This window comes from Bufo bufo, chromosome 7, assembly GCF_905171765.1.
Source record: "Bufo bufo chromosome 7, aBufBuf1.1, whole genome shotgun sequence".
Lineage (NCBI taxonomy): Eukaryota > Metazoa > Chordata > Amphibia > Anura > Bufonidae > Bufo > Bufo bufo.
The window spans coordinates 233,948,035-233,974,416 of NC_053395.1; the positions used below are offsets into that span (position 1 = coordinate 233,948,035).

Consider the following 26,382-nt stretch of genomic DNA (forward strand, 5'->3'; position numbering starts at 1 on the left):
CGAGAGCGGACAGCGAGAGCGGCCTGGGTGGGGGGGGGGGGTGAGAGCGGACAGCGAGAGCGGCCTGGGGGGGCGAGAGCGGACAGCGAGAGCGGACAGCGAGAGCGGCCTGGGGGGGGGGGGGCGAGAGCGGCCTGGGGGGGGGGGGGCGAGAGCGGACAGCGAGAGCGGACTGGGGGGGGCGAGAGCGGACAGCGAGAGCGGCCTGGGGGGGGGGCGAGAGCGGCCTGGGGGGGGGGGGGCGAGAGCGGACAGCGAGAGCGGCCTGGGGGGGGGCGAGAGCGGACAGCGAGAGCGGCCTGGGGGGGGGGGGGCGAGAGCGGACAGCGAGAGCGGCCTGGGGGGGGGGGCGAGAGCGGACAGCGAGAGCGGCCTGGGGGGGGGGGGGGCGAGAGCGGGCAGCGAGAGCGGCCTGGGGGGGGGGGGGGGGCGAGAGCGGACAGCGAGAGCGGCCTGGGGGGGGCGAGAGCGGACAGCGAGAGCGGCCTGGGGGGGGCGAGAGCGGACAGCGAGAGCGGCCTGGGGGGGGCGAGAGCGGACAGCGAGAGCGGCCTGGGGGGGGCGAGATCGGACAGCGAGAGCGGCCTGGGGGGGGGCGAGAGCGGACAGCGAGAGCGGCCCTCGGGGGGGGGGGGGAAAGAGAGCGGACAGCGAGAGCGGCCTGGGGGGGTGGGGGGCGAGAGCGGACAGCGAGAGCGGCCTGGGGGGGGGGGCGAGAGCGGACAGCGAGAGAAGCGGCCTGGGGGGGGGGGGGCGAGAAGCGGACAGCGAGAGCGGCCTGGGGGGGGGGCGAGAGGGCGGACAGCGAGAGCGGCCTGGGGGGGGGGGCGAGAGCGAACGGGGGGGGGCGCCGAGAGCGGCCTGGGGGGTGGCGAGAGCGGACAGCGAGAGCGCCCTGGAGGGGGCGTGAGCGGACAGCGAGAGCGTCCTGGGGGGGGGGGGCGAGAGCGGACAGCGAGAGCGGCCTGGGGGGGGGCGAGAGCAGACAGCGAGAGCGGCCTGGGGGGGGGGGGGCGAGAGCAGACAGCGAGAGCGGCCTGGGGGGGGGGGGGCGAGAGCGGACCAGCGAGAGCGGCCTGGGGGGGGGGGGCGAGATGCGGACAGCGAGAGCGGCCTGGGGGGGCGAGAGCGGACAGCGAGAGCGGCCTGGGGGGGGGGCGGGAGAGCAGACAGCGAGAGCGGCCGGGGGGGGGCGAGAGCGGACAGCGAGAGCGGCCTGGGGGGGGGGCGAGAGCGGACAGCGAGAGCGGCCTGGGGGGGGGGGCGAGAGCGGACAGCGAGAGCGGCCTGGGGGGGGGCGGAGAGCGGACAGCGAGAGCGGCCTGGGGGGGGGGGCGAGAGCGGCCTGGGGGGGGCGAGAGCGGACAGCGAGAGCGGCTGGGGGGGGGGGGCGAGAGAGCGCCCTGGGGGGGGGCGTGGGGAGAGCGGCCTGGGGGGGGGGCGAGAGCGGCCTGGGGGGGGGCGAGAGCGGCCTGGGGGGGGGGGCGAGAGCGGCCTGGGGGGGGGGGCGAGAGCGGCCTGGGGGGGGGCGAGAGCGGCCTGGGGGGGCGAGAGCGGACAGCGAGAGCGGCCTGGGGGGGGGGCGAGAGCGGACAGCGAGAGCGGCCTGGGGGGGGGCGAGAGCGGACAGCGAGAGCGGCCTGGGGGGGGGGGCGAGAGCGCCCTGGGGGGGGGCGAGAGCGGCCTGGGGGGGGGGGCGAGAGCGGCCTGGGGGGGGGGCGAGAGCGGCCTGGGGGGGGGGGCGAGAGCGGCCTGGGGGGGGCGAGAGCGGACAGCGAGAGCGGCCTGGGGGGGGGCGAGAGCGGACAGCGAGAGCGGCCTGGGGGGGGGGGCGGAGAGCGGACAGCAAGAGCGGCCTGGGGGGGGGGGCGAGAGCGGCCTGGGGGGGGGGGGCGAGAGCGGACAGCGAGAGCGGCCTGGGGGGGGGGCGATAGCGGAACGGGGGGGGCGCCGAGAGCGGCCTGGGGGGGGCGAGAGCGGACAGCGAGAGCGGCCTGGAGGGGGGGGGCGAGAGCGGACAGCGAGAGCGGCCTGGGGGGGGGGCGAGAGCAGACAGCGAGAGCGGCCTGGGGGGGGGGCGAGAGCAGACAGCGAGAGCGGCCTGGGGGGGGGGGGCGGAGAGCGGACAGCGAGAGCGGCCTGGGGGGGGGGCGAGAGCGGACAGCGAGAGCGGCCTGGGGGGGGCGAGAGCGGACAGCGAGAGCGGCCTGGGGGGGGGGCGGAGAGCGGACAGCGAGAGCGGCCTGGGGGGGGGGCGAGAGCGGACAGCGAGAGCGGCCTGGGGGGGGGGCGAGAGCGAGACAGCGAGAGCGGCCTGGGGGGGGGGGGCGAGAGCGGCCTGGGGGGGGGCGAGAGCGGACAGCGAGAGCGGCCGGGGGGGGGGGGCGAGAGCGGACAGCGAGAGCGGCCTGGGGGGGGGCGAGAGCGGACAGCGAGAGCGGCCTGGGGGGGGCGGAGAGAGCGCCCTGGGGGGGGGGCGAGAGCGGCCTGGGGGGGGGGGCGAGAGCGGCGGGGCGGCTGGGGGGGGGGCGAGAGCGGCCTGGGGGGGGGGCGAGAGCGGCCTGGGGGGGGGGCGGAGAGCGGCCTGGGGGGGGCGCGAGAGCGGCTGGGGGGGGCGAGAGCGGACAGCGAGAGCGGCCTGGGGGGGGGCGAGAGCGGACAGCGAGACCGGCCTGGAGGGGCGAGAGCGGACAGCGAGACCGGCCTGGGGGGGGGGCGAGAGCGGACAGCGAGACCGGCCTGGGGGGGGGGCGAGAGCGGACAGCGAGAGCGGCCTGGGGGGGGGGGGAGAGCGGACAGCGAGAGCGGCCTGGGGGGGGGGGGGGCGAGAGCAGACAGCGAGAGCGGCCTGGGGGGGGGCGAGAGCGGACAGCGAGACCGGCCTGGGGGGGGGGGCGAGAGCGGCCTGGGGGGGGGCAAGAGCGGACAGCGAGAGCGGCCTGGGGGGGGGCGAGAGCGGACAGCGAGAGAGCGGCCTGGGGGGGGCGAGAGCGTGACAGCGAGAGCGGCCTGGGGGGGGCGAGAGCGGACAGCGAGAGTGGCCTGGGGGGGGGCGAGGGAGAGCGGACAGCGAGAGCGGCTGGGGGGGCGAGAGCGGACAGCGAGAGCGGCCTGGGGGGGGCGAGAGCGGCCTGGGGGGGGGGCGGCCTGGGGGGGGGCTGAGACGCGGACAGCGAGAGCGGCCTGGGGGGGCGAGAGCGGACAGCGAGAGCGGACTCGGGGGGCGCGAGAGCGGCCGGGGGGGGCGAGAGCAGGCCCGGGGGGGGGGCGAGAGCGGACAGCGAGAGCGGACTGGGGGGGCGAGAGCGGACAGCGAGAGCGGACTGGGGGGGGCCGAGAGCGGACAGCGAGAGCGGACTGGGGGGGGCGGAGAGCGGACAGCGAGGCGGAACTGGGGGGGCGAGAGCGGACAGCGAGAGCGGCCCTGGGGGGGGGTGAGAGCGGACAGCGAGAGCGGCCTGGGGGGGCGAGAGCGGCCGGGGGGGGGGCGAGAGCGGACAGCGAGAGCGGCCTGGGGGGGCGAGAGCGGCCTTGGGTCGTAGCGCTGTAAGTAAATGACCCCCAGAGATTTTATCGCCGTGGAGCAAATGAGAGGCCGCCATGAAGATGAGTAGAGCAATGGAAGCCGCCTATGGCGCGGAGGGATACATGATGGGGGGAGTTGTACTTTGTCATCACTGGTGCTGAGGTGTCTCTTTCCGTTTCCAGCTGTGATGGTGGCGATTACTCAGCAGTGATTTGTGGGCGCAGTCGGAGAATTGCAGCGATTACAGACTCATTAGTCTTCACTGGGCGAATGAGCGCGGGGGGACGGGCGACATCGATCTCTCTGGCGGTAATCCGGTAATCACAGGACACATGCCTGCCCCATCAGACGGCTCCCCTGCTGTCACCCGTCTGCGCGCTGCGGGCGGTTTACACGTTCAGGCTCTTTTATGGTAAAGTCAGGGACGGATGATGAATGGAGAAAGTCTCCTCCACCCCTGGGGGGCGCCGCTCTGAAACCTGGACACCCGGCCTCCATGTCCTCTACATACGTGAGCCGTGCAGAACAGGAAAAAAAAAAGCTCAGCGGCGCCTCCAGGCGGGCCCCGGGACAGCGGCGCCTCCAGGCGGGCCCCTGAGACCCTGCAAAGAGTCTAGACAAAGAGGAAGTGCACCCCTATATACAGCATCTCACAGAAGTGCACCCCTATACACAGCATCTCACAGACGTGCACCCCTATATACAGCATCTCACAGACGTGCACCCCTATATACAGCATCTCACAGAAGTGCACCCCTATACACAGCATCTCACAGAAGTGCACCCCTATACACAGCATCTCACAGAAGTGCACCCCTATACACAGCATCTCACAGAAGTGCACCCCTATACACAGCATCTCGCAGAAGTAAGTACACCCCTATATATATATACAGCATCTCACAGAAGTAAGTACACCCCTATATATATACAGCATCTCGCAGAAGTAAGTGCACCCCTATATACTGCATCTCACAGAAGTAAGTACACCCCTATATACTGCATCTCACAGAAGTAAGTACACCCCTATATACAGCATCTCACAGAAGTAAGTGCACCCCTATATACTGCATCTCACAGAAGTGCACCCCTATATACAGCATCTCACAGAAGTAAGTACACCCCTATATACAGCATCTCACAGAAGTAAGTACACCCCTATATACTGCATCTCACAGAAGTAAGTACACCCCTATATACTGCATCTCACAGAAATAAGTGCACCCCTATATATACTGCATCTCACAGAAGTAAGTACACCCCTATATACAGCATCTCACAGAAGTAAGTACACCCCTATATACTGCATCTCACAGAAGTAAGTACACCCCTATATACAGCATCTCACAGAAGTAAGTGCACCCCTCACATTTCTGTAAATCTTTTCCTGGGACAACCCTGAAGATCTGACCCTGTGATACAATGTAACGTGGTCAGTGGACGGCTCGTATAAGGCTCCATTCACACGTCCGCACAATGGGTCCGCATCCTTTCCGCAATTTTGAGGAATGGGTGCAGACCCATTCATTCTCTATGGGGACGGAATGGATGCGGACAGCACACAGTGTGCTGTCTACAGCCGCAATTGCGGAGCGCGGCCCCGATTTTGGGTCCACAGCTCCGCAAAAAGATAGAACATGGCAGCTTGCGGACAAGAATAGGCATTTCTATGGGGGTGACGGGCTGGTGTGTTGCGGACCCGCAACACACCACGGACGTGTGAATGCAGCCTAACTGTGTAAATATAACTCCACACACCGCCATTAATGTCTAAACCGCTGACTACAAAAGTGAGGACACCCCTAAGTGACAAAGGCCAAATTGTGCCCAATCAGCCATGTTCCCTCCCCGGTGTCCTGTGACTCGTTAGTGTTAGGAGGTCTCAGGTGTGTGACATTCTGTGTTCTCGCACTCTCTCATAGCGGTCACTGGACGTTCAATATGGCTCCTCATGGCCAAGAACTCTCCCGGGATGTAATTAGGGATTACTTTTTGTCCCCGTTGCTGTTCCCCTGCTCTGGATGTAAAAGATATCGTTAAAAGTAAAATGTTTCAACATAAAACCAACAGCTTGTAAAAAAATCTCTCTGGGAATCTGGCATTACGGCGTCATTGGAGAGTGTTTTTGATAAATCATGTCTAATATGGCTATGCCACGAAGAAACGTGGAGTGTGACCCTAATAAGATCTTCCTCCCATTGAGAGGCTCCAGTAGTTGTATGAGGTGGGATGCATCTCCGAGGTATGAAGGCAGCATTGACGTAGGCAGACCACCTCCGCCAGAAACCACTGGTCTCCCCGGAGGGTTTTCTAGGGATTTATCTATTTTTGGCAAAAAATAAAACCTTGATGTAGATGGATGCAGAGTTTTTAGGAAAATCCTCTCTTTTTTGTCAATGATACCCTAAGAGTATCCGAAATCTATTAGTTCAAAGAGGGATTTCCTAAAATCCTTGGTGGGGTCGTCTCTTAGGATTTTGTAATATTTGGGGTCTGAAAGTATTCGCTGAGATTCTGCTAAATAATAATCAGACTCCATGATCACCCCCCCCCCCCCCCCCCTTTATGTCCTTATTTCTCATAGTTTTTGAGGGCGGACCGTTCGCTTGCCTTGAGGTTATTCCGGCAATAGTCTCTATGGGAGCGTCTGTCGTCTCTTTATTGTGGTCTGGTCCCCCAATGTGCTTTTAACATCTTCCATGATCATATTAAAGAAGCTCCCAATATGTGGGCCTCTGCTCTCAAGGGGGTAAAAAGAGGATTTGGCCTTCAAATTGGATGGAGTAGGCCCTAATTCTTCAGGTTCAGTGGGGTCAACAAGGGGCGATTGTCCCTCCGGTAGTTTAAGGGGTTTGCAGGTAAAGTGCCTCTTTACTGTACATTTTCTGATATATTGGTTGAGATCAACAAAAAGCTCGAACAAATCCGGTTTATCTGTAGGGCAAAATGTAAGAATGTGAGGCCCTTATGTAATAGTGATGTCATCGGCCTCCAGAGAATAATTAGAAAGATTAACGATCCCCCCGACCATTTCTATTGTCCTTGGGGGATTGAGGATTTTTGTTAGTGCTTGGGGAGTCGGAATCCGCCAGCTCTAATGTTCTTTTGGTTTGGGCCTTTTTTTTGTGGGTGTTTGTTTCTCCCCCCCCCCCCCCCCCCCCCCGTTCTCACCGGGGCCTCGCGTCCTCTACATTGGACTCATGTGTCTTTTTCCTGTTGTGGTCACTGGGGAGTAGAAATGGGTGATCTTTAATGTTTGATGGTTCCGAGGGGCATGTGGTGATGGGAATAGTGGACTTTGTAGCCCAGATTTTGGGTCTACATCGAGAGGGGAAAGTTGAAGGGGAATTGGCCGATTCGTTGCTAGTCCTTCATGGACATCCTCTCTAGGGAGAAGGAGATATCCTGAGGAGTCCTGTAGATAGAACTGTTCCGATCCTCCGTACCTGGATCTACATTTATTGACTGTCCGGCCATCTTCTCTTCCGTTATTTCTGATCTTAAGTCCAGTGTAGAAATACCCTCATTAAGTAAATCTATCTTCATGTCTGGGACTATGGAGTACTTACCTTCAGGGTTAATAGTGGATCCCCGAGGTTGACTTTTCACCGGATTGGGGCAGATGAGGATGGAAGTATTATTCTGACGGCTTATATGTGAGTGAAGGGATGGTGGAGAAAGCTTCTGTAGTGTGTGGTCTCCTCTCACTGAGCCGAGGGGTGGATTTTATCGAAGATATCTTGGGGATCACAGGATCTCGACGGGATGGATTTAAGTGTACCCTACTGTTGTAGGTGGTCCCACTCTGTGAGAACCCACCCACTCTACTGTTGTAGGTGGTCCCACTCTGTGAGAACCCACCCACTCTACTGTTGTAGGTGGTCCCACTCTGTGAGAACCCACCCAATCTACTGTTGTAGGTGGTCCCACTCTGTGAGAACCCACCCACTCTACTGTTGTAGGTGGTCCCACTCTGTGAGAACCCACCCCACTCTACTGTTGTAGGTGGTCCCACTCTGTGAGAACCCACCCAATCTACTGTTGTAGGTGGTCCCACTCTGTGAGAACCCACCCACTCTACTGTTGTAGGTGGTCCCACTCTGTGAGAACCCACCCACTCTACTGTTGTAGGTGGTCCCACTCTGTGAGAACCCACCCACTCTACTGTTGTAGGTGGTCCCACTCTGTGAGAACCCACCCAATCTACTGTTGTAGGTGGTCCCACTCTGTGAGAACCCACCCAATCTACTGTTGTAGGTGGTCCCACTCTGTGAGAACCCACCCACTCTACTGTTGTAGGTGGTCCCACTCTGTGAGAACCCACCCACTCTACTGTTGTAGGTGGTCCCACTCTGTGAGAACCCACCCAATCTACTGTTGTAGGTGGTCCCACTCTGTGAGAACCCACCCACTCTACTGTTGTAGGTGGTCCCACTCTGTGAGAACCCACTGGCCAGTCGCTCATAGGTGGGTGGAATGTTCTTCTCAAATGTACGGACACTAGGTGCAGTGGATCTTCTCTCTGTATTATTTAGGTTGAGATTTCTGGGCCCCAGTAGGGGGTCCCTCGTTTTCTCTCCCATACCCTTACGCTATTATTTTATAATCTAGTAGGGCTCCAGCTTAGAGCATTTCTCAGTGTAGAACAAGGGAGAGACGGATGGGATTTTGCTTCATTACTTTTAAGAAATAATAATCTTTTTAACCCCAACGCTGTACTGGAGCCGATACGTTTACGTCTTACAATAAGTGCCCCCCTGTATCCATCAGATTGTAAAGGTCATGGTGACCGACGTCCTCGTGGAATAAATCCCAGTTCCAAATATGAGGAAAGAAAATACCAGTCAGTCTCGTTATGGAGGAATTCCTTCATCGTATCGATAAGATGCACATCAAAGTCTTGGATATTTACGTCATTATTTTCTAGACTGATTGATGAGCGGCTCCTCTCCGGTGAGGTGAGTCTCGTTTGGGGTTCACCTCTCGTTTCATCCCATTGATGAGGTCTGGTACATACCCCCCCCCCCCCCCCACTGCTGCCACCAATGAAGAGGAGGAGGAGGAGGAGGGGGGGGAGGGGCTGCGGACACTGCTGCCACCAATGAGGAGGAGGAGGAGGAGGAGGAGGAGGAGGGGGGGAGGGGCTGCGGACACTGCTGCCACCAATGAGGAGGAGGAGGAGGAGGAGGGGGGGAGGGGCTGCGGACACTGCTGCCACCAATGAGGAGGAGGAGGAGGAGGAGGAGGAGGGGGGGAGGGGCTGCGGACACTGCTGCCACCAATGAGGAGGAGGAGGAGGAGGGGGGAGGGGCTGCGGACACTGCTGCCACCAATGAGGAGGAGGAGGAGGAGGGGGGGAGGGGCTGCGGACACTGCTGCCACCAATGAGGAGGAGGAGGAGGAGGAGGAGGAGGGGGGGGGAGGGGCTGCGGACACTGCTGCCACCAATGAGGAGGAGGAGGAGGAGGGGGGGAGGGGCTGCGGACACTGCTGCCACCAATGAGGAGGAGGAGGAGGAGGAGGAGGGGGGGAGGGGCTGCGGACACTGCTGCCACTAATGAGGAGGAGGAGGAGGAGGAGGAGTAGGAGGGGGGGAGGGGCTGCGGACACTGCTGCCACCAATGAGGAGGAGGAGGAGGAGGAGGGGGGAGGGGCTGCGGACACTGCTGCCACCAATGAGGAGGAGAAGGAGGAGGGGGGGAGGGGCTGCGGACACTGCTGCCACCAATGAGGAGGAGGAGGAGGGGGGGAGGGGCTGCGGACACTGCTGCCACCAATGAGGAGGAGGGGGGGAGGGGCTGCGGACACTGCTGCCACCAATGAGGAGAAGGAGAGGGGAGGGGCTGCGGACACTGCTGCCACCAATGAGGAGGAGGGGAGGGGCTGCGGACACTGCTGCCACCAATGAGGAGGAGGAGGGGAGGGGGGAGGGGCTGCGGACACTGCTGCCACCAATGAGGAGGAGGAGAGGGGAGGGGCTGCGGACACTGCTGCCACCAATGAGGAGGAGGAGGGGAGGGGCTGCGGACACTGCTGCCACCAATGAGGAGGGGAGGGGGGAGGGGCTGCGGACACTGCTGCCACCAATGAGGAGGGGAGGGGGGAGGGGCTGCGGACACTGCTGCCACCAATGAGGAGGAGGAGGAGGAGGGGGAGGGGCTGCGGACACTGCTGCCACCAATGAGGAGGAGGAGAGGGGAGGGGCTGCGGACACTGCTGCCACCAATGAGGAGGAGGAGAGGGGAGGGGCTGCGGACACTGCTGCCACCAATGAGGAGGAGGAGAGGGGAGGGGCTGCGGACACTGCTGCCACCAATGAGGAGGAGGAGGAGGAGGAGGGGAGGGGCTGCGGACACTGCTGCCACCAATGAGGAGGAGGAGGAGGAGGGGAGGGGCTGCGGACACTGCTGCCACCAATGAGGAGGAGGAGGAGGAGGAGGGGAGGGGCTGCGGACACTGCTGCCACCAATAAGGAGGAGGAGGAGGGGGAGGGGCTGCGGACACTGCTGCCACCAATGAGGAGGAGGAGAGGGGAGGGGCTGCGGACACTGCTGCCACCAATGAGGAGGAGGAGGGGAGGGGCTGCGGACACTGCTGCCACCAATGAGGAGGAGGGGAGGGGCTGCGGACACTGCTGCCACCAATGAGGAGGAGGAGGAGGGGGAGGGGCTGCGGACACTGCTGCCACCAATGAGGAGGAGGGGAGGGGCTGCGGACACTGCTGCCACCAATGAGGAGGAGGAGAAGGGGAGGGGCTGCGGACACTGCTGCCACCAATGAGGAGGAGGGGAGGGGCTGGGGACACTGCTGCCACGGAGGAGGGGAGGGGCTGCGGACACTGCTGCCACCAATGAGGAGGAGGAGGGGGGGCTGCGGACACTGCTGCCACGGAGGAGGGGGAGGGGCTGCGGACACTGCTGCCACGGAGGAGGGGAGGGGCTGCGGACACTGCTGCCACGGAGGAGGGGGAGGAGGAGGGGAGGGGCTGCGGACACTGCTGCCACCAATGAGGAGGAGGGGGGAGGGGCTGTGGACACTGCTGCCACCAATGAGGAGGAGGGGAGGGGCTGCGGACACTGCTGCCACCAATGAGGAGGAGGAGGGGAGGGGCTGCGGACACTGCTGCCACCAATAAGGAGGAGAAGGGGAGGGGCTGCGGACACTGCTGCCACCAATGAATGCAATTAACCCATTAATACAAATGTAAGCGGCGGTGCCTCAACGACAGGGAACGCGGTCCCGAGAACCCTGTCAATTAACCCCTCTGGTGCCGAAGACTTCTGTGCTGAGTTCGGACTCTTTCACCTCAGCGCGGCGGATCGGCTCCGTTCAGTGAAATTCCCACCATTTTACAAGTTCAGTCTCGTCTGCGATTCCGTTCAGTTTTCTCTGCGCGGTTGCGATGCGTTTATCACGTGCGTAAAAAAAAAAGATTTATAAACAACATCTCCCAGCAACCATCAGTGAAAAACGGGTCACATCGGGGTCAGATCCGTTTTTTACTGAAGCCCTATTCTCTTCTATGGCGCCAAAGGTGAGTGAGCAGAGCGGGGGATGTGCGGTCACCTCACACATCGCACGGAGAACCCACCCGTGTGAAAGGGGCTGAAGACTGGGGTCTGTTACAATCATCACCCGACAACCGCCCGTCCATTAGAACCATCACCCGACAACCGCCCGTCCATTAGAACCATCACCCGACAACCGCCCGTCAATTAGAACCATCACCCGACAACCGCCCGTCCATTAGAACCATCACCTGACAACCGCCCGTCCATTAGAACCATCACCTGACAACCGCCCGTCCATTAGAACCATCACCTGACAACCGCCCGTCCATTAGAACCATCACCTGACAACCGCCCGTCCATTATAATCATCACCTGTCAATATAACCATCACCTGACAACCACCCGGCCATTAGAACCATCACCTGACAACCAAACGTCCATTATAACCTTCACCTGACAACAGATCCATTATAATCATCACCTGTCAATATAACCATCACCTGACAACCACCCGGCCATTAGAACCATCACCTGACAACCAAACGTCCATTATAACCTTCACCTGACAACCACACGTCCATTATAACCATCACCTGACAACAGATCCATTATAATCATCACCTGTCAATATAACCATCACCTGACAACCACACGTCCATTAGAACCATCACCCGACAACCAAACGTCCATTATAACCATCACCTGACAACCACACGTCCATTATAACCATCACCTGACAACAGATCCATTATAATCATCACCTGTCAATATAACCATCACCTGACAACCGCCCGTCCATTAGAACCATCACCTGACAACCGCCCGTCCATTAGAACCATCACCTGACAACCGCCCGTCCATTAGAACCATCACCTGACAACCACACGTCCATTATAATCATCACCTGTCAATATAACCATCACCTGACAACCACCCGGCCATTAGAACCATCACCTGACAACCAAACGTCCATTATAACCTTCACCTGACAACCACACGTCCATTATAACCATCACCTGACAACAGATCCATTATAATCATCACCTGTCAATATAACCATCACCTGACAACCACACGTCCATTAGAACCATCACCCGACAACCAAACGTCCATTATAACCATCACCTGACAACCACACGTCCATTATAACCATCACCTGACAACAGATCCATTATAATCATCACCTGTCAATATAACCATCACCTGACAACCGCCCGTCCATTAGAACCATCACCTGACAACCGCCCGTCCATTAGAACCATCACCTGACAACCATACGTCCATTATAATCATCACCTGTCAATATAACCATCACCTGACAACCACCCGGCCATTAGAACCATCACCTGACAACCAAACGTCCATTATAACCTTCACCTGACAACCACACGTCCATTATAATCATCACCTGTCAATATAACCATCACCTGACAACCACACGTCCATTATAATCATCACCTGTCAATATAACCATCACCTGACAACCACCCGTCCATTAGAACCATCACCTGACAACCACCCGTCCATTAGAACCATCACCTGACAACCACACGTCCATTAGAACCATCACCTGACAACCCCCCGGCCATTATACCCATCACCCGACAACCCCCGGCCATTAGAACCATCACCCGACAACCCCCCGGCCATTAGAACCATCACCCGACAACCCCCCGGCCATTAGAACCATCACCCGACAACCCCCCGGCCATTAGAACCATCACCCGACAACCCCCCGGCCATTAGAACCATCACCCGACAACCCCCCGGCCATTAGAACCATCACCTGACAACCACACGTCCATTATACCCATCACCCGACAACCCCCCGGCCATTAGAACCATCACCTGACAACCCCCCGGCCATTAGAACCATCACCTGACAACCCCCCGGCCATTAGAACCATCACCTGACAACCCCCCCGGCCATTATACCCATCGCCCGACAACCCCCCGCCCGGACGCCCCCGCACTCACCCAGGCCGGCAGCTGGTGGGCGCTCAGCCCGCGGGTCACCTCCAGGCTCTCGTTCTCCAGCAGCTCCCAGGCCGCCCGCATTCGGGCGAGTTTCGACTTTTTGTTTCGGTTCCAGAAAATCCAGAGAAAAAGTCCGAGGAGAATCCAGGAGAGGCCGAGGCCGATCCGTCCGCAGAGGTAGACGGGCAGCAGCAGCCCGAGGGCCCGGCACAGCGGCCTCAGGGGCCCCAAGCGGACGGGCTCCGAGCCCTGCGGGTCACCCGTCATGTCGCCAGGGATGCCCGGGTGAGAGTGGGATGCAGCCCGAGTACACCGGCGCTGCAGGTGACCCGCGAGGCCCCGCCCCCGACACACCCGGCGGGCGCGCCCACTGCCTGCTGACGGGCTCCTCCGGGCCACACTCTGGGGCTCATCGCGGGTGACAATCCGTCAGGGCTGCGGCAAATTTACTAACATTTACACCTGGAAATGGGGTAAAACGACTTGCTGCGCAGCGCTGCGCCATAAATCAGGCGCAGACAAAGCCCCCACCGAGCGGGGTCACCTGAGCGGCTCCGCGCCCCAAGATCCGCGTCATGATACCGCCATCTTCAGATTTACAGGTGGACAGATCAGATTGGCGCCATGCAGAACCGCTAACGGAAGAAATTCGCAAACGCGGAATGTGCAGATCTACATTTAACCCATTGATTTTTTTCTAGACTAAAAGCGGTGCCCGTCCTGAGCCCATGACCGCGCCGCACCGTTCCTGAGAAAAACGAATGAAAAGAAAAACCGCTGCAAAACTACGACGTAACAAGATGGCGGCAAAAAGCGAAACAGGCAGAATAAACTGCAGAAGTTGAAGGGTTAATTCTGAATCTAACCAGTGCGAGTGGGGGCGCCACGTGCAGCAGGTGACGGCGGCCTCCGGTATGTGGTGCGGATGATGGCGAGCGCCGCCCTGGAATGTCGCCCGGAATGTGGATGATTTCTCGCCATCATCACCGGATGAGAGGAAAAGAAAGTGTAAGGTGTGAGGGGAGGACGGGGTTAACGCACACAGGATGCGCTCCTCACATTAACCCTACAACTCCCATCATGCCGTATACTGTGTCACCCTGGGGACGAGTGCGGCAGATTCCAGAGAGCTGACTGTGAACCCACAATGATTGTCAGCTCACGAGGCCGGCCACGCTCATCCAGGGCAGCCTGATTCCTGAGCCATGATCATATAATAATGTGGGGCTTGTAATAATCAGTGACGGCAGGGTCCGCCACAGCCTCCCCTCCCCCAATCATGTTGCATGACAAGTTGGGCCCCTGCACTGGGGGGTGTGATGTGGGCCCCAGGGTGTGAGGGGACGAGTGTTGGCCCCAGGGCGTGAGGGGATGTAAGGTGTCCCTGGGAGGTGAGGGGATGAGCGGTGGCCCCAGGGCATGAGGGGATATAAGGTGTCCCTGGGAGGTGAGGGGATGAGCGGTGGCCCCGGGAGGTGAGGGGATGAACGGTAGCCCCGGGGCGTGAGGGGATATAAGGTGTCCCTGGGAGGTGAGGGGATGAGCGGTGGCCCCGGGGTGTGAGGGGATATAAGGTGTCCCTGGGAGGTGAGGGGATGAGCGGTGGCCCCAGGCCGTGAGGGGATATAAGGTGTCCCTGGGAGGTGAGGGGATGAGCGGTGGCCCCGGGGCGTGAGGGGATATAAGGTGTCCCTGGGAGGTGAGGGGATGAGCGGTGGCCCCAGGGCATGAGGGGATATAAGGTGTCCCTGGGAGGTGAGGGGATGAGCGGTGGCCCCGGGGCGTGAGGGGATGTAAGGTGTTCCTGGGAGGTGAGGGGATGAGCGGTGGGCCCGGGGCGTGAGGGGATATAAGGTGTCCCTGGGAGGTGAGAAGACGTGTGGTGGCCCCAGGGCGTGAGGGGATGTAAGGTGTCCCTGGAAGGTGAGGGGATGTGCGGTGGCCCCGAGGCGTGAGGGGATATAAGGCGTCCCTGGGAGGTGAGGGGATGTGCGGTGGCCCCGGGGCGTGAGGGGATGTAAGGTGTCCCTGGGAGGTGAGGGGATGAGCGGTGGGCCCGAGGCGTGAGGGGATATAAGATGTCCCTGGGAGGTGAGGGGACGTGTGGTGGCCCCAGGGCGTGAGGGGATGTAAGGTGTCCCTGGGAGGTGAGGGGATGTGCGGCGGCCCGGGGCGTGAGGGGATATAAGGTGTCCCTGGGAGGTGAGGGGATGAGCGGTGGCCCCGGGAGGTGAGGGGATGAACGGTGGCCCTGGGGCGTGAGGGGATATAAGGTGTCCCTGGGAGGTGAGGGGATGAGCGGTGGCCCCGGGGCGTGAGGGGATATAAGGTGTCCCTGGGAGGTGAGGGGATATAAGGTGTCCCTGGGAGGTGAGGGGATGTGCGGTGGCCCAGGGGCGTGAGGGGATATAAGGTGTCCCTGGGAGGTGAGGGGATGAGCGGTGGCCCCAGGGCGTGAGGGGATATAAGGTGTCCCTGGGAGGTGAGGGGATGAGCGGTGGCCCCGGGGCGTGAGGGGATATAAGGTGTCCCTGGGAGGTGAGGGGACGTGTGGTGGCCCCAGGGCGTGAGGGGATATAAGGTGTCCCTGGGAGGTGAGGGGATGAGCGGTGGCCCCGGGGCGTGAGGGGATATAAGGTGTCCCTGGGAGGTGAGGGGACGTGTGGTGGCCCCAGGGCGTGAGGGGATGTAAGGTGTCCCTGGAAGGTGAGGGGATGTGCGGTGGCCCCGGGGCGTGAGGGGATATAAAGTGTCCCTGGGAGGTGAGGGGATGTGCGGTGGCCCTGGGGCGTGAGGGGATATAAGGTGTCCCTGGGAGGTAAGGGGATGTGCGGTGGCCCTGGGGCGTGAGGGGATATAAGGTGTCCCTGGGAGGTGAGGGGATGAGCGGTGGCCCCAGGGAGTGAGGGGATATAAGGTGTCCCTGGGAGGTGAGGGGACGTGTGGTGGCCCCAGGGCGTGAGGGGATATAAGGTGTCCCTGGGAGGTGAGGGGATGAGCGGTGGCCCCGGGGCGTGAGGGGATATAAGGTGTCCCTGGGAGGTGAGGGGACGTGTGGTGGCCCCAGGGCGTGAGGGGATGTAAGGTGTCCCTGGAAGGTGAGGGGATGTGCGGTGGCCCCGGGGCGTGAGGGGATATAAGGTGTCCCTGGGAGGTGAGGGGATGTGCGGTGGCCCTGGGGCGTGAGGGGATATAAGGTGTCCCTGGGAGGTGAGGGGATGAGCGGTGGCCCCGGGGCGTGAGGGGATATAAGGTGTCCCTGGGAGGTGAGGGGATGAGCGGTGGCCCCAGGGCATGAGGGGATATAAGGTGTCCCTGGGAGGTGAGGGGATGAGCGGTGGCCCCAGGGCGTGAGGGGATATAAGGTGTCCCTGGGAGGTGAGGGGATGAGCGGTGGCCCCGGGGCGTGAGGGGATGTAAGGTGTTCCTGGGAGGTGAGGGGATGAGCGGTGGGCCCGGGGCGTGAGGGGATATAAGGTGTCCCTGGGAGGTGAGGGGACGTGTGGTGGCCCCAGGGCGTGAGGGGATATAAGGTGTCCCTGGGAGGTGAGGGGATGAGCGGTGGCCCCGGGGCGTGAGGGGATATAAGGTGTCCCTGGGAGGTGAGGGGACGTGTGGTGGCCCCAGGGCGTGAGGGGATGTAAGGTGTCCCTGGGAGGTGAGGGGATGTGCGGTGGCCCCGGGGCGTGAGGGGATATAAGGTGTCCCTGGGAGGTGAGGGGATGTGCGGTGGCCCTGGGGCGTGAGGGGATATAAGGTGTCCCTGGGAGGTGAGGGGATGAGCGGTGGCCCCAGGGAGTGAGGGGATATAAGGTGTCCCTGGGAGGTGAGGGGACGTGTGGTGGCCCCAGGGCGTGAGGGGATATAAGGTGTCCCTGGGAGGTGAGGGGATGAGCGGTGGCCCCGGGGCGTGAGGGGATATAAGGTGTCCCTGGGAGGTGAGGGGACGTGTGGTGGCCCCAGGGCGTGAGGGGATGTAAGGTGTCCCTGGAAGGTGAGGGGATGTGCGGTGGCCCCGGGGCGTGAGGGGATATAAGGTGTCCCTGGGAGGTGAGGGGATGTGCGGTGGCCCTGGGGCGTGAGGGGATATAAGGTGTCCCTGGGAGGTGAGGGGATGAGCGGTGGCCCCGGGGCGTGAGGGGATATAAGGTGTCCCTGGGAGGTGAGGGGACGTGTGGTGGCCCCAGGGCGTGAGGGGATATAAGGTGTCCCTGGGAGGTGAGGGGATGAGCGGTGGCCCCGGGGCGTGAGGGGATATAAGGTGTCCCTGGGAGGTGAGGGGACGTGTGGTGGCCCCAGGGCGTGAGGGGATGTAAGGTGTCCCTGGAAGGTGAGGGGATGTGCGGTGGCCCCGGGGCGTGAGGGGATATAAGGTGTCCCTGGGAGGTGAGGGGATGTGCGGTGGCCCTGGGGCGTGAGGGGATATAAGGTGTCCCTGGGAGGTGAGGGGATGAGCGGTGGCCCCAGGGAGTGAGGGGATATAAGGTGTCCCTGGGAGGTGAGGGGACGTGTGGTGGCCCCAGGGCGTGAGGGGATATAAGGTGTCCCTGGGAGGTGAGGGGATGAGCGGTGGCCCCGGGGCGTGAGGGGATATAAGGTGTCCCTGGGAGGTGAGGGGACGTGTGGTGGCCCCAGGGCGTGAGGGGATGTAAGGTGTCCCTGGAAGGTGAGGGGATGTGCGGTGGCCCCGGGGCGTGAGGGGATATAAGGTGTCCCTGGGAGGTGAGGGGATGTGCGGTGGCCCTGGGGCGTGAGGGGATATAAGGTGTCCCTGGGAGGTGAGGGGATGAGCGGTGGCCCCGGGGCGTGAGGGGATATAAGGTGTCCCTGGGAGGTGAGGGGATGAGCGGTGGCCCCGGGGCGTGAGGGGATATAAGGTGTCCCTTGGGAGGTGAGGGGATGAGCGGTGGCCCCGGGGCGTGAGGGGATATAAGGTGTCCCTGGGAGGTGAGGGGATGAGCGGTGGCCCCAGGCCGTGAGGGGATATAAGGTGTCCCTGGGAGGTGAGGGGATGAGCGGTGGCCCCGGGGCGTGAGGGGATATAAGGTGTCCCTGGGAGGTGAGGGGATGAGCGGTGGCCCCAGGGCATGAGGGGATATAAGGTGTCCCTGGGAGGTGAGGGGATGAGCGGTGGCCCCAGGGCGTGAGGGGATATAAGGTGTCCCTGGGAGGTGAGGGGATGAGCGGTGGCCCCGGGGCGTGAGGGGATGTAAGGTGTTCCTGGGAGGTGAGGGGATGAGCGGTGGGCCCGGGGCGTGAGGGGATATAAGGTGTCCCTGGGAGGTGAGGGGACGTGTGGTGGCCCCAGGGCGTGAGGGGATGTAAGGTGTCCCTGGAAGGTGAGGGGATGTGCGGTGGCCCCGGGGCGTGAGGGGATATAAGGTGTCCCTGGGAGGTGAGGGGATGTGCGGTGGCCCTGGGGCGTGAGGGGATATAAGGTGTCCCTGGGAGGTGAGGGGATGAGCGGTGGCCCCGGGGCGTGAGGGGATATAAGGTGTCCCTGGGAGGTGAGGGGATGAGCGGTGGCCCCGGGGCGTGAGGGGATATAAGGTGTCCCTGGAAGGTGAGGGGATGAGCGGTGGCCCCAGGGCGTGAGGGGATATAAGGTGTCCCTGGGAGGTGAGGGGATGAGCGGTGGCCCCAGGCCGTGAGGGGATATAAGGTGTCCCTGGGAGGTGAGGGGATGAGCGGTGGCCCCGGGGCGTGAGGGGATATAAGGTGTCCCTGGGAGGTGAGGGGATGAGCGGTGGCCCCAGGGCGTGAGGGGATATAAGGTGTCCCTGGGAGGTGAGGGGATGAGCGGTGGCCCCAGGGCGTGAGGGGATATAAGGTGTCCCTGGGAGGTGAGGGGATGAGCGGTGGCCCCGGGGCGTGAGGGGATGTAAGGTGTTCCTGGGAGGTGAGGGGATGAGCGGTGGGCCCGGGGCGTGAGGGGATATAAGGTGTCCCTGGGAGGTGAGGGGACGTGTGGCGGCCCCAGGGCGTGAGGGGATGTAAGGTGTCCCTGGGAGGTGAGGGGACGTGTGGTGGCCCCAGGGCGTGAGGGGATATAAGGTGTCCCTGGGAGGTGAGGGGATGAGCGGTGGCCCCGGGGCGTGAGGGGATATAAGGTGTCCCTGGGAGGTGAGGGGACGTGTGGTGGCCCCAGGGCGTGAGGGGATGTAAGGTGTCCCTGGAAGGTGAGGGGATGTGCGGTGGCCCCGGGGCGTGAGGGGATATAAGGTGTCCCTGGGAGGTGAGGGGATGTGCGGTGGCCCTGGGGCGTGAGGGGATATAAGGTGTCCCTGGGAGGTGAGGGGATGAGCGGTGGCCCCAGGGAGTGAGGGGATATAAGGTGTCCCTGGGAGGTGAGGGGACGTGTGGTGGCCCCAGGGCATGAGGGGATATAAGGTGTCCCTGGGAGGTGAGGGGATGAGCGGTGGCCCCGGGGCGTGAGGGGATATAAGGTGTCCCTGGGAGGTGAGGGGACGTGTGGTGGCCCCAGGGCGTGAGGGGATGTAAGGTGTCCCTGGAAGGTGAGGGGATGTGCGGTGGCCCCGGGGCGTGAGGGGATATAAGGTGTCCCTGGGAGGTGAGGGGATGTGCGGTGGCCCCGGGGCGTGAGGGGATATAAGGTGTCCCTGGGAGGTGAGGGGATGAGCGGTGGCCCCGGGGCGTGAGGGGATATAAGGTGTCCCTGGGAGGTGAGGGGATGAGCGGTGGCCCCGGGGCGTGAGGGGATATAAGGTGTCCCTGGGAGGTGAGGGGATGAGCGGTGGCCCCAGGGCGTGAGGGGATATAAGGTGTCCCTGGGAGGTGAGGGGATGAGCGGTGGCCCCAGGCCGTGAGGGGATATAAGGTGTCCCTGGGAGGTGAGGGGATGAGCGGTGGCCCCGGGGCGTGAGGGGATATAAGGTGTCCCTGGGAGGTGAGGGGATGAGCGGTGGCCCCAGGGCATGAGGGGATATAAGGTGTCCCTGGGAGGTGAGGGGATGAGCGGTGGCCCCAGGGCGTGAGGGGATATAAGGTGTCCCTGGGAGGTGAGGGGATGAGCGGTGGCCCCGGGGCGTGAGGGGATGTAAGGTGTTCCTGGGAGGTGAGGGGATGAGCGGTGGGCCCGGGGCGTGAGGGGATATAAGGTGTCCCTGGGAGGTGAGGAGACGTGTGGTGGCCCCAGGGCGTGAGGGGATGTAAGGTGTCCCTGGAAGGTGAGGGGATGTGCGGTGGCCCCGGGGCGTGAGGGGATATAAGGTGTCCCTGGGAGATGAGGGGATGTGCGGTGGCCCCGGGGCGTGAGGGGATGTAAGGTGTCCCTGGGAGGTGAGGGGATGAGCGGTGGGCCCGGGGCGTGAGGGGATATAAGGTGTCCCTGGGAGGTGAGGGGACGTGTGGCGGCCCCAGGGCGTGAGGGGATGTAAGGTGTCCCTGGGAGGTGAGGGGATGTGCGGCGGCCCCGGGGCGTGAGGGGATATAAGGTGTCCCTGGGAGGTGAGGGGATGAGCGGTGGCCCCAGGGGGTGAGGGGATATAAGGTGTCCCTGGGAGGTGAGGGGATGAGCGGTGGCCCCGGGGCGTGAGGGGATATAAGGTGTCCCTGGGAGGTGAGGGGACGTGTGGTGGCCCCAGGGCGTGAGGGGATATAAGGTGTCCCTGGGAGGTGAGGGGATGAGCGGTGGCCCCGGGGCTTGAGGGGATATAAGGTGTCCCTGGGAGGTGAGGGGACGTGTGGTGGCCCCAGGGCGTGAGGGGATGTAAGGTGTCCCTGGAAGGTGAGGGGATGTGCGGTGGCCCCGGGGCGTGAGGGGATATAAGGTGTCCCTGGGAGGTGAGGGGATGAGCGGTGGCCCCAGGGCGTGAGGGGATATAAGGTGTCCCTGGGAGGTGAGGGGATGAGCGGTGGCCCCGGGGCGTGAGGGGATATAAGGTGTCCCTGGGAGGTGAGGGGATGAGCGGTGGCCCCAGGCCGTGAGGGGATGTAAGGTGTCCCTGGGAGGTGAGGGGATGTGCGGCGGCCCCGGGGCGTGAGGGGATATAAGGTGTCCCTGGGAGGTGAGGGGATGAACGGTGGCCCTGGGGCGTGAGGGGGTATAAGGTGTCCCTGGGAGGTGAGGGGATGAGCGGTGGCCCCGGGGCGTGAGGGGATATAAGGTGTCCCTGGGAGGTGAGGGGATATAAGGTGTCCCTGGGAGGTGAGGGGATGAGCGGTGGCCCCAGGCCGTGAGGGGATATAAGGTGTCCCTGGGAGGTGAGGGGATGAGCGGTGGCCCCGGGGCGTGAGGGGATGAGCGGTGGCCCCGGGGCGTGAGGGGATATAAGGTGTCCCTGGGAGGTGAGGGGATGAGCGGTGGCCCCAGGGCATGAGGGGATATAAGGTGTCCCTGGGAGGTGAGGGGATGAGCGGTGGCCCCAGGGCGTGAGGGGATATAAGGTGTCCCTGGGAGGTGAGGGGATGAGCGGTGGCCCCGGGGCGTGAGGGGATGTAAGGTGTTCCTGGGAGGTGAGGGGATGAGCGGTGGGCCCGGGGCGTGAGGGGATATAAGGTGTCCCTGGGAGGTGAGGGGACGTGTGGTGGCCCCAGGGCATGAGGGGATGTAAGGTGTCCCTGGAAGGTGAGGGGATGTGCGGTGGCCCCGGGGCGTGAGGGGATATAAGGTGTCCCTGGGAGGTGAGGGGATGTGCGGTGGCCCCGGGGCGTGAGGGGATGTAAGGTGTCCCTGGGAGGTGAGGGGATGAGCGGTGGGCCCGAGGCGTGAGGGGATATAAGGTGTCCCTGGGAGGTGAGGGGACGTGTGGTGGCCCCAGGGCGTGAGGGGATGTAAGGTGTCCCTGGGAGGTGAGGGGACGTGTGGTGGCCCCAGGGCGTGAAGGGATGTAAGGTGTCCCTGGGAGGTGAGGGGATGTGCGGCGGCCCCGGGGCGTGAGGGGATATAAGGTGTCCCTGGGAGGTGAGGGGATGAGCGGTGGCCCCAGGGGGTGAGGGGATATAAAGTGTCCCTGGGAGGTGAGGGGATGAGCGGTGGCCCCGGGGCATGAGGGGATATAAGGTGTCCCTGGGAGGTGAGGGGATGAGCGGTGGCCCCGGGGCGTGAGGGGATATAAGGTGTCCCTGGGAGGTGAGGGGATGTGTGGTGGCCCCGGGGCGTGAGGGGATGTAAGGTGTCCCTGGGAGGTGAGGGGATGAGCAGTGGGCCCGGGGCGTGAGGGGATATAAGGTGTCCCTGGGAGGTGAGGGGACGTGTGGTGGCCCCAGGGCGTGAGGGGATGTAAGGTGTCCCTGGAAGGTGAGGGGATGTGCGGTGGCCCCAGGGCGTGAGGGGATATAAGGTGTCCCTGGGAGGTGAGGGGATGAGCGGTGGGCCCGGGGCATGAGGGGATATAAGGTGTCCCTGGGAGGTGAGGGGATGAGCGGTGGCCCCAGGGCATGAGGGGATATAAGGTGTCCCTGGGAGGTGAGGGGATGAGCGGTGGCCCCAGGGCGTGAGGGGATATAAGGTGTCCCTGGGAGGTGAGGGGATGAGCGGTGGCCCCGGGGCGTGAGGGGATGTAAGGTGTTCCTGGGAGGTGAGGGGATGAGCGGTGGGCCGGGGCGTGAGGGGATATAAGGTGTCCCTGGGAGGTGAGGGGACGTGTGGTGGCCCCAGGGCGTGAGGGGATGTAAGGTGTCCCTGGAAGGTGAGGGGATGTGCGGTGGCCCCGGGGGCGTGAGGGGATATAAGGTGTCCCTGGGAGGTGAGGGGATGTGCGGTGGCCCCGGGGCGTGAGGGGATGTAAGGTGTCCCTGGGAGGTGAGGGGATGAGCGGTGGGCCCGAGGCGTGAGGGGATATAAGGTGTCCCTGGGAGGTGAGGGGACGTGTGGTGGCCCCAGGGCGTGAGGGGATGTAAGGTGTCCCTGGGAGGTGAGGGGATGAGCGGTGACCCCGGGGCATGAGGGGATATAAGGTGTCCCTGGGAGGTGAGGGGATGAGCGGTGGCCCCAGGGAGTGAGGGGATATAAGGTGTCCCTGGGAGGTGAGGGGATGTGTGGTGGCCCCGGGGCGTGAGGGGATGTAAGGTGTCCCTGGGAGGTGAGGGGATGAGCGGTGGCCCCGGGGCGTGAGGGGATATAAGGTGTCCCTGGGAGGTGAGGGGACGTGTGGTGGCCCCAGGGCGTGAGGGGATATAAGGTGTCCCTGGGAGGTGAGGGGATGAGCGGTGGCCCCAGGGAGTGAGGGGATATAAGGTGTCCCTGGGAGGTGAGGGGACGTACGGTGGCTTTGGGGTGTGAGGGGACGAGCGGACACCCTTTTCTCAATAAGCCCCCCCTTTTTCATGGGTCTGTACTGAGGCTCCTCTGCTCTGGTCTCTGTACTGAGGCTCCTCTGCTCTGGTCTCTGTACTGAGGCTCCTCTGCTCTGGTCTCTGTACTGAGGCTCCTCTGCTCTGGGGTCAGATCATGTAGCTCAGATTGGGATTGGTATATGGCCGGAGCATTAGGCTCGTCCCATGTGGCCCCGCCGGTCTCTACTTCCTGCTCCCTCTCTACACAGCAATGTGACTGTTCAGCCAATCAGTGTCCAGTAGATCGCTGATGGTTGCCGTGTAATGGTGTGACCCAGCCACGGGTTACCTGTACTTGCCATGGTTGGTGCAGCAGGTACAGGCCACACACAGCAATTAGTGGTAATCTGCGTGCAGTAGTCCGTGTGCGGTAATCTGCGTGCAGTAGTCCGTGTGCGGTAATCTGCGTGCAGTAGTCCGTGTGCGGTACTCTGCGTGCTGTAGTCCGTGTGCGGTAATGTCTGTGCAATAGTCCATGTGCGGTAATGTCTGTGCAGTAGTCCATGTGCGGTAATATTCGTGCAGTAGTCCATGTGCGGTAATGTCTGTGCTGTAATCCAGCAGTAGTCCATGTGTGGTAGTCCATGTGCGGTAATGTCTGTGCAGTAGTCCATGTGCAGTAATCTGCGCGCTGTAATCCAGCAGTAGTCCATGTGCATTAGTCCGTGTGCGGTAATCTGCGTGCTGTAATCCAGCAGTAGTCCGCGTGCGGTAATCTGCGTGCAGTAGTCCGTGTGCGGTAATGTCTGTGCAGTAGTTCATGTGCGGTAATGTCTGTGCAATAGTCCATGTGCGGTAATGTCTGTGCAGTAGTCCATGTGTGGTAATATTCTCGCAGTAGTTCATGTGCGGTAATGTCTGTGCAGTAGTCCATGTGCGGTAATGTCTGTGCTGTAATCCAGCAGTAGTCCATGTGTGGTAGTCCATGTGCGGTAATGTCTGTGCAGTAGTCCATGTGCAGTAATCTGCGCGCTGTAATCCAGCAGTAGTCCATGTGCAGTAGTCCGTGTGCGGTAATCTGCGTGCTGTAATCCAGCAGTAGTCCGCGTGCGGTAATCTGCGTGCAGTAGTCCGTGTGCGGTAATCTGCGTGCAGTAGTCCGTGTGCGGTAATCTGCGTGCAGTAGTCCATGTGCGGTAATCTGCGTGCAGTAGTCCGTGTGCGGTAATCTGCGTGCAGTAGTCCGTGTGCGGTACTCTGCGTGCTGTAGTCCATGTGCGGTAATCTGCGTGCTGTAGTCCATGTGCGGTAATGTCTGTGCAGTAGTCCATGTGCGGTAATGTCTGTGCGGTAATGTCTGTGCAGTAGTCCATGTGCGGTAATATTCGTGCAGTAGTTCATGTGCGGTAATGTCTGTGCAGTAGTCCATGTGCGGTAATGTCTGTGCTGTAATCCAGCAGTAGTCCATGTGTGGTAGTCCATGTGCGGTAATGCCTGTGCAGTAGTCCATGTGCAGTAATCTGCGTGCTGTAATCCAGCAGTAGTCCATGTGCAGTAGTCCGTGTGCGGTAATCTGCGTGCTGTAATCCAGCAGTAGTCCATGTGCGGTTGCTGTGTCTCTGCTGCAGTGTGTAGAGTCACCTGTAATTGTTCTGAGAATCTAATCTCGCGCTTTCATTTAAAGTCCGTGCAGAGATCTGGCGGTGACCGCTGAGGCGATCCCTGGATTTGTTAGGCTCAGTTTTGGCATTTTTCTAAGTTTTCTGCATATTTTGTCCCGGTGGGAGCAGTGAACCCTGAACTCGCCCGTCCCACTATCCCCACCTGCTAGCACCATCCACCCTAAATGACAGCCCACAATTGGTTGACAGTCCCTTCCTGAATATATGAAGGGTCGATATGGAAGAGAAAACAGGAAAATAATAAACTAGTGACAGATCAGCAGCCACAAAACAGAGACAAAACGGAAAGAGACAAGCCGGGTCAAACCAAGAGAGACAAAACCGAATCAGGAATGTAAATTGGGGTCAGAACCGCTCCAAACTCAATATCAATGGACAGGGAAATGGACAAATCAGATGCAATACCAAGCCAGGGTCAGAATCGGAGTGAACCAGGTCCAAGTTGTCAGGTCTAGGTCCAATCCAAATCAGAGATCAGGAATCCAGAGGAGTGCACCCGCCGTCTCAGGGCATGTGCTTTCCACTATACGACCTACTTGTTGGGAAATAACCTCGCCACAGTGTTTTGGAGGGGCCTGTTTGCCCGCCTCCTGCCTCAGGATTATGGCCCATATACTAACTTTAAAGGAGAAGACAGACCGGCCGCACAGCTTAAATCTGTGGAACTGTTTGGGGCAGGAAAGCCATGCTTGTGGTCGGCCAAATGTGACTTCCATGGAATTCGGGAACCCCTGCTCGGATCTGGGTGATTTGGATATGTTGTTCACCCAGATCAGAGCTATCCATGGATGTATACATTATGGTGATATGTGGGGTTTTGAGGAGTGTGACAGAACCATCTGTCTGTGTAATTGTATTGTTTGTTATGTGAGGGTACCCAGATAGCTAATTTTATTGTATTTGTGTATTCTGAGTGCCATTCACCTAATGATATGCACTCAGACTTGAGCTATCTGGGGATATGTTAAATGTCTGTGTTTGCTGGGAGGGTGTGACATTGTGTGTTTAAATGGTGATTCCTGTCTTGTTGTTCCCACATGTGTATTGGTGAGTTCCCTTTGTCCTGAGAGATAATAGAATTGCTCCTCGGGTGTCTCCAGGGCAGAGAGGAGTAAACCATGATGCATTGTGGGGATGTGTTGTGTCTCTGTATCCTGAGTGCTACGTATCTGTCCTGTGTCACAGTCTTCCTTCTGGTCCCCCAGGGGAGTGTCCACCAGATGGGGACCTGCATAAATACGGGCGGGTAGCCCTCAATAAAGAGTTCCGGTTTTACACTCAACATAGAGCCTCATCTCATGTGTGTGGGGATTGCTATACCTGTATACTCTCCTGGCTATTACTCCTAGCTCTTGTAAGAGCTGTTCCTGTTCCTGGTTCCTGTGGTGGTATCGGTGTCGAGCGGAGTGCTTGGAGTCCTCGGGAGGCACTGGGAGCATTTATCAACGGA

General features: G+C 61.5%; 1 protein-coding gene and 1 long non-coding RNA gene across 4 annotated transcripts in view; both read right to left on the reverse strand.

The window, feature by feature from the left end:
- Positions 1–13,358, reverse strand: part of ESYT3 (extended synaptotagmin 3) — a 53,928-nt gene extending 40,570 nt beyond the window's left edge. The window contains exon 1 of the mRNA XM_040440966.1: positions 13,015–13,358. Coding sequence (XP_040296900.1) covers positions 13,015–13,281 — 267 coding nt within the window. The 5' untranslated portion in view covers positions 13,282–13,358. The remainder of the gene's footprint in view (positions 1–13,014) is intronic.
- Positions 11,153–12,987, reverse strand: LOC121008424. Of its 3 annotated transcripts, XR_005780578.1 has the most exons (9): positions 12,515–12,987; positions 12,241–12,302; positions 12,132–12,193; positions 12,023–12,081; positions 11,818–11,941; positions 11,709–11,770; positions 11,600–11,658; positions 11,491–11,518; positions 11,153–11,378 (listed from the first exon to the last, which is right to left on the reverse strand). It is a non-coding gene; the product is annotated as an uncharacterized LOC121008424 (long non-coding RNA). The 3 variants fall into 3 exon arrangements; XR_005780577.1 differs by lacking the exons at positions 11,153–11,378; positions 11,491–11,518 and having other exon boundaries at positions 11,532–11,658; XR_005780579.1 differs by lacking the exons at positions 11,153–11,378; positions 11,491–11,518 and having other exon boundaries at positions 11,532–11,630; positions 11,678–11,770.
- Positions 13,359–26,382: the final 13,024 nt, after the last annotated feature.